Raw genomic sequence first — 7,718 nt, 5'->3', positions numbered from 1 at the left:
AGAAAAAACTTTTTCTTCATTTTGGTGTTTCACTGAGATTCGAAACTACGTTCTCAGAATTGCAGTCACGCACCAAATTCATTCGGCTACGGCGGCCGCAACTGCCACTCATTTTTATTGATATTGGTGCGTTTTTTCCTACAATTTCTGTAAAGGCTTGCAGTATCAAATAAACTCTCAAAATAAAAAAAAATGTAGCTCCTTTTTTATAAGTGTTTTATTTTTATAAAGTAGAATTCTAATACATATCTCTAAAATGTTCCATAGTACAAACCACAATCTGCACATACAGTTCAATAACATACCATTACACCATTCATCCAACAGTTTTACAAACATAGCATTTACGGTTACGCTTGGTAAGCATACAAGTACAAGTAAATTTCTAAATTATAATTTTGCGTCTTTCGCATGTCAGCCGAGAATTAAATTCTTATACATATAAAGTCCATAATTGTATGAGCATAAGCACTTGCTAATTTTTTTTCTTGCATAACGACTTCAACGAGCACCTCCATGCGCATGTCCGGCGCGTAATAAAGCGCCGCTACTTCCACTACCATCCGGCGCGGGTTTAACGGGCGCACTCTCGTTTTCCTTGTCACTCTCCAAGTTCTTGAGCTGTTGCATCCACATCTCAGCATAGACGCCATCCTTGCGTTGCAAAAGTTCTTCATGTCGTCCACGCTCTGCAATGCTGCCATCCTTCAGCACGAGTATTTCATCGGCATTTATAATTGTGGAGAGACGATGCGCAATCATAATTGTCGTGCGATTGGCGCAAACACGCGATAGAGCCGATTGAATATTGCGTTCAGTATTTGTGTCAAGCGCTGATGTGGCTTCATCGAGCAACACCAGCACCGGCGCTTTGAGCAATGTGCGCGCTATAGCGACACGTTGTTTTTCACCACCACTCAGGCGTAAACCGCGTTCGCCCACCTTTGTTTCATAGCGCTCGGGGAAGCTTAGAATGCGATCGTGAATATCGGCTAAGCGTGCGGCCTCGTATACTTCATCGGCACGTGCACCAATTTTGCCATACTCGATGTTGTAGTAAATGGTGTTGTTGAAGAGAACTGTGTCCTGCGGTACTACGCCTGTTTAGTAAAGCAAAAAATATTTTAATAAATATAACATGGAGATGTAAGTAAGTACTGCATTTGACTGAATTTACCTATTGCCTTTCTCAAACTTTGCTGCTGTACTAACTTTATATTCTGGCCATCGATTAACACGGCACCTGATTGCACGTCGTAGAAACGGAAAAGTAAGCGCACGATAGTACTCTTGCCTGCACCAGATGGCCCAACAATAGCAACGGTTTTACCAGGGGGCACAATAAAGCTCACATTGTGCAATACAATCTTTTCTGGAGTATAGCCAAATGTAACATTAGCGAACTCAATGCCTGCACCAGCGGTTATTAGCGGCGCAGCTCCAGGCGCATCAAACACTTCTTGATCCTCTTTTAGCAGATCGAACATATTTTCCATATCGACGAAGTTCTTTTGTATGGCTCGGTAGTAGGTACCAAACCAATTGAGCGGCATATACAGATCCATTAGATAGGTAAAGAATAGCACAAAATCACCAACAGTGAGTGTTTGATGATGTACGACAAGATAGACACAAAGCATTGATCCACAAAGTAACCCAAGGCAGAGTATGATGTTTTGCGACGTATTCAATAAGTTGAGTGTGAACATTGAGAGAAATTCTTCTTTCTGCATAAAAAAGTTTTTAAATGGAATCAGGTTAATGGCACAAAAACGCAATGAAGTTTAGATACCTGATATTTTAAAATGGCCTGACGATATTTTTCTACTTCATACTGCTCAGCACCATAGTATTTTACAGTTTCAAAATTTAACAGAGAGTCAACGCTGCGTGCACGCTGCTCATTATCGGCTAAATTCATGCGACGTTGGTATTGTGTACGCCACTCGGTAACCAGAATGGTGGCCACTGAAAGGAGATTTATGTATGTAAAATACTCGCTCGCTATAGCTTACGTCCCATTAGATCTTTATACATCATCACATCACTTACAAATATACAGGAACATGGTGAGGAACACAATCAGCCCGAACCACCAATTGAAGGCATAAATGAAGTAAATCACAGCCACCAGCAAATCGATAATTGTAGGTGCAATGGAGAATATGATGTAGTTTAGCAAATTATTAATGGAGTCCGTGCCACGATCCATAACACGCAACACTTCGCCTGTTTTGCGTTGTAGATGCCAGCGCAACGAGAGCTGATGCAAATGATTAAATAAATCTACTTCAATTTCCCGAGTTGTATACTGTTGCACGCGTATCCACAAGAAGGAGCGCAAGTTATTGAAGAGCCCCATAGTGCCTGTGCCGCCACCTTGGACAAAAGACAAGGCCACATAGATGAGCACGAAGTCCCAACGAAAGAGTATGGGCGGTATGGTGAGACTGTCGACTAGAACGAATTAAATCAAGAAGAATTAATTACAATGGACAGCTTAGCAGGCGTTAAGCATTATTGCGCCTACCTAACTTTTTGCGGTAAATTGGCAAAAACAGCTTGATAACACGCCCAGATATTACCAACAGTATGCAGACAATAACGGTTAACTGTAGTAAGCCATCCTTCTTTGGCCACAAATACGGAAATAATTTGCCCAATTTTCTGAAAGCATTGCGAAAAGTGGAGCCTTGTGGGACATTGTTGGTGTTCTCATTATTGGCTGGTTCATCGAGTTGCACATAAGGGCGCATAATGCCAGGTGCCTTAAGGCCCAGTATGAAGATCAGCAGCGAGGTAATGAAGCGTGTAACGAAGAGGCCCATTTCAATTTGATCTTTATTGCTGTGAAATTAAAAAAAAGATAAAGCATTAGCATGAAATAATTGACTAGAGGAATGGATGAAAAATATGCTAAAAAACATTGTAACCAGAGAAAGTGAAATGAAAATAAACGTTACAGGTATAGCGAAATGTCTATGCATAGAAACTCTTTTCGTGCAAAAATTTATGGTAATTCAGGCAGTAAAGCGTAGGACCGGTGACACATTAGATTTGTAGGATTTTTATCCATACTGAAAATCGCAGAGCACCTGCGGTTGCCTGATATAATTAAATGCCAAGCTAATTGACACATCACGCTCAAACTCTGCGACACTATAGAAAACAGTTATACCAACAGTCCAGCGCTTTTTAAATGAACAATTCCCGATATTTTTTTGACAGAATGTACATCACCATAGCCTATCGCTTATTTAAGTTGAATATTAAAAAAAAAGTACTTATTATAATTATAATTCTGCGAAGATAAAATTAAGCATTGCCTACTACTTTCTTCTTCTTCTTCTTCAGATCCTCAATCCCTCGTGGGACATAGGACATTAACCACGCCTGCGCGCCATCTTGTGCGATTTTTGGCAATGCACTTCAATTGGTTCCAGCTCTTTCCAATATTTCCAGCTTCCCTTTCAACTGTTTGCCTCCAAGTTTCCCTTGGTCTACCAGGCTTGCGATCAACATTGTGCCCAATCCGTCTCCATTTTTGGCGTTTTATGAGCATTTCGACTGGCTCCATTTGCGCCTTTTTCAGTCGATCTAAGTTCGAAATTGTTTTGGGCCTAAAATGCGGAAGATATTCCTCGGGCAGTGATTTATAAAAACCTGAAGGCTCGTAGTAATGGAGGGTTGGATTTTGAAAATCTCATTTTTGAGTGAACGCTGATGTTGTTACTGCGGCTCCAGCCTTACCATCTTTGACATCTTCATTCGTACCACCAAAAGCTGTTATCCGGCTACCAATGGAAATTGCTTAACACATGCCTCTGGTTCACCCGAAATATTTACAGTTGCAGTTGAGTTGCCAGACAAACTTAAAATGTTTGTGTTACTGCAATTAATTTTTAAGTCTGCAGTTATAGCATTTTTGTCTAGTGATTCAACCATACTGTTCAATTCTGGTATTTTGTTGTTGTTGTAGCAGCATAAGCATTCTCCATATTTACATACCGGGAATAATGCTGGAGTGACACTCTTTGGCCTGATATAAATCCGATTGGTTTCGGTAACGTAGAACCGACTGTCGTGGAAACGTAAAATTGCCCCATCTCAATCCGCAGTTTCGATGCGGTAGCAGGACAACTTCCAAGACATCACCAATAACAAACAAGAACAGCATAGGTCATAGGGTACATCCTTGGCGAACGGCGCTTTGTATATCAAACGGGTCAGACAGTTTATTTTTATGTAGCACGCGGCGTTAAGCATTTTCGTATGTTGCCCGTGTTAAAGATATAATTTCATCAGACACATTTCTTCCTCCTAAAACCGCCCAAATGAAATTGTTGTTGCTGTTGTTGTAGCAGGATAAACATTCCTCGTGCATATACGAGGAATGCTGCTGAAGTGACAGTCCTTGGCCGGATATAAATCCGGGTCGTTCCGGTTACGTAGAACCGACTGTAGTGGGAACCCAATTGAAGTCCCGCTTAACGCTTTCATAAAATCTATAAATACAACATGCAAGTTTGTGTCATATTTCGCACTCTGCTCGATGATAATTCGTAGCGTATTAATGTGCACATACGGAAACGTATAAAGCCGTTTTTACTCGTACAAGGATCACTCTTGCTATGATTTTTGCCACAGCAGCGAGTACATCTTTTTTTGGATCTTAACGATTATGCCTTCATTCCACTCCTTCGGGAAGTGTTCATTATTCTAACTACATTATTCTGTGTACTACTGCATTACTATAAATCTTTTTTTTAAGTAGTTATCTACGAAAAATATAATAAAGTTTCCATATACTAACGTTTTTAGTGAGAACCACCAGTCTTCATGTCTCAAATTTATAAACGCCAATGATTCATTGATAAATCCCAAAGTCCAGAACAGCAATAAAATGAGACCATGGCCACGAGTTGGTAGCGATGGCAATTGATAGAAGCGCTCTTTTAAAATAATGCAAATAGAAAAGGGATAGGATATACAAATTAACACCGTTGACAGTATCTAAAAAAACAAGAGATCAAATAAATTAATGTAAGCAAAGACATAACAACAACTTCACAACACTCACCATATAACCATAAACCGCATGATCATTATAGATGCGCGCATTCAAGAAAAATCGAAGCAATGCCAACATGGGAAAGAAGAACAGTAGGAAGAGTTGTAAGGCGTAAAGACGCGATTTGGTGATATGTGTGGGATCATTGCGTGTGGCATATTTGCGATACATTAATAGCTGTACTGTGCCCAAGAGTAGGATGAAACCACTTGCTACTGCATTGCCGACCGTATCCATGAAACAATGCGAAATACCATTGTTAATCCAAACTTGGGAAAACGTAACATTCGGCGGACAGTAGAGCATTTTGATGGTGTTCTCGTTTGCTGCAGCGTTCAAGAAATTCTGTAAGAGTAAAATAATAGTAATTAGCAAATATGGTGCAATAAATACGAGATATAATAGAATAGGTTTTTGTAGGCGATTGCGGGTTTATCAATTTTGCACCCGGCCACTGCTGTGAGCCTGTGTAGTTTTCGTTTCTTTAATACCTAATAATTTCACATGCATTCATATCAATGTTGCTGAGTGGTGAATTAAAGCTTTGACGAGTGTTAGATTGATAAGCGCTACACTGCTGGTGTATCGTGTGAATCATTGCGAAATCAACGAAGTGTAAAATTACAACTTAATTAGAGCGTTGGAAAAAGTTTAAATATATTTTTTTGATGCTATACCGGGGGCGTATGCACCCGCACCAACGCGTTACATTATCACTATTATTTTTGTGAGTACTATTACTATGTCAGCACCTATCAGGAAGAGGGAAGCAAATGTTTGTGCTGGAAAAACTATCAGGGAATAGAATTTATTTCTTAGATTTACGGGGAAATTAAATTGTGCACACAGATACACGCACATATATTTGATACTTTAAATTCAAAACACTGATTGACATCTAACTCGCGTTTAATTTACACACGCGTGCCAATTAAAACAGAAAACTATACCCAATAATAGAACTGGCAACAAGCAATCAATTGTTAACCTCTGCTTTTAGGGAACAAAATATCAATGTAGAAACATATCACTGTTTGTTCCCGCATTTGCATTTGTTTTATATATGTTTGGTGTTTTATATAATATATAATATAATGTTTTTGACCAATGCGACTGATGTTTGGCTGTGTTTTGTTTTGTTAACAATAAAAACACCATGCACATACCTGCGTATATTATTTTTCGTTATTTCACTTGTTCACATACATGGAACTGCTGCCTGACTAAAGTTTTGTATGCCTTTACTTTTTTCTCTTTGCGGAAAGCGCTGAAATCGAAATTTAAATAAATGCTACTGAGGCCGTATAATTATGCAATTTTGGTATTTACGCACTTTTAATTTTGAGTCTTTCTTCTTGGGGATGACTTTCAATTTTTAATGGTGCTCTACTCTTGCGCTATTTGCCCTCTACGGGCTATAAACTTAGTATTATTTCACTGGCTATAATGCACTTCACTATCCGCTGCTTTAAATTAAAATAATATTTATTTTTTTAATTTTTAATCGGAGAAAATTAAATTTCTCTCACACAACAAAAATGCGGTTGCTTTAATTATTGCACAGCTGACCAACAGTCAATGGCAAAAACATTGCTAATAGAGATGGGAAACTGCACAGTAAAACTAAAAATCGATAGATCTGATTAATATTTAGTTGACATATTTGAAATATCCGGAAAACAGCTTTTAAACATTTTATATATACATACATGCAGTTTTTGCTACATTTTTTAAATTACATAACCCAAATTCTACTTCATTCCGTACTGGTTCGATAAATATATACTCCGTGGATTTTTGACGAATTTTACATGTAAAAAATAATGATAGCATACAATATTGCGTTTTTCGAATTTGCTGCGACGTCAACGCTGAAGAATATACAAACAAAAGGAATGAAATTACTTGTTTGTGAAAAGGAAGCGTAAGCAATGCAGGAAATAGAAACTACCAAACTCAATAAATTACATGCACACACATACTTTCTTGCGGCGTAATTGTCGAAATGGTGAAACATAAAGTAATTGTTTGGGAAGGCGCCACTTATGATACTCTATTCGCCTTGCGTGGGCTTAATAATTATCGTAATTTCTAGATTTGGCAACTCGTATCTTCTGGTGAGTTCTGTCTCGCTATTAGCCCCTGGTCACGCTCAAGCATGTATGTCCAGCAGGCTTATATGTGTGCGTGTTGGGTGACTTGTTGCTTCGTGTCACACATACTTGTTGTCGGCTTTTGCATGATGAAAATGAAAAATTTTAGATATTAGCGTCAAGCACCCGACACGCACACATATAAGCCGCAGAACATGCATGCTTGAGCGGTACCAGGAGCTATATCTAGTGTCAAGGCGAATTCATGTTTTTGTTTTGGTATCTCATCCGCTTGGTGCCAGTCGGATCGTGAAATTTTTTACTTCGCTATAATACGTACTTCAGTTTCGATATTTTTAGGCAAAGAAATTTGGCATTCGACTTTTTGTGGTTTTTGGCGCTTCTAGTGCTTGCTAATTAGTTTCGTTTCATCCACTGAAAGAGAATATCCATCTTATATCAAATTTTTGCGTGCAAAAAAATTACTTACTTTTTTCCTCAATTTTATAGTTTAAAGTTCCACTTCACGCCTGGTAATCAAATGTCAATTGTAA

The 7,718-nt window shown here is 38.7% G+C and overlaps 1 protein-coding gene across 2 annotated transcripts; it reads right to left on the bottom strand.

The window, feature by feature from the left end:
* Positions 1-204: 204 nt before the first annotated feature.
* Positions 205-6,657, bottom strand: LOC128871557 (ATP-binding cassette sub-family B member 6). 2 transcript variants are annotated; one of them, XM_054113406.1, is made up of 9 exons: positions 6,405-6,657; positions 6,238-6,338; positions 5,081-5,416; positions 4,814-5,013; positions 2,531-2,847; positions 2,053-2,457; positions 1,793-1,968; positions 1,178-1,727; positions 205-1,100 (listed from the first exon to the last, which is right to left on the bottom strand). In XM_054113406.1, exons 3-9 carry the CDS (start codon positions 5,375-5,377, stop codon positions 502-504), a joined length of 2,544 nt encoding a protein of 847 aa, XP_053969381.1. In that variant the 5' UTR covers positions 5,378-5,416; positions 6,238-6,338; positions 6,405-6,657; the 3' UTR covers positions 205-501. The 2 variants fall into 2 exon arrangements, with proteins under 2 accessions (XP_053969381.1, XP_053969382.1); XM_054113407.1 differs by lacking the exon at positions 6,238-6,338.
* Between the last annotated feature and the right edge of the window lie 1,061 nt (positions 6,658-7,718).

The sequence above is a fragment of the Anastrepha ludens genome, chromosome 2 (genome assembly GCF_028408465.1).
Source record: "Anastrepha ludens isolate Willacy chromosome 2, idAnaLude1.1, whole genome shotgun sequence".
Taxonomy (NCBI): Eukaryota; Metazoa; Arthropoda; class Insecta; order Diptera; family Tephritidae; genus Anastrepha; species Anastrepha ludens.
The sequence above is the reverse complement of the archived record's forward strand: the minus strand, read 5'-3'. Positions and strand labels throughout refer to the sequence as shown.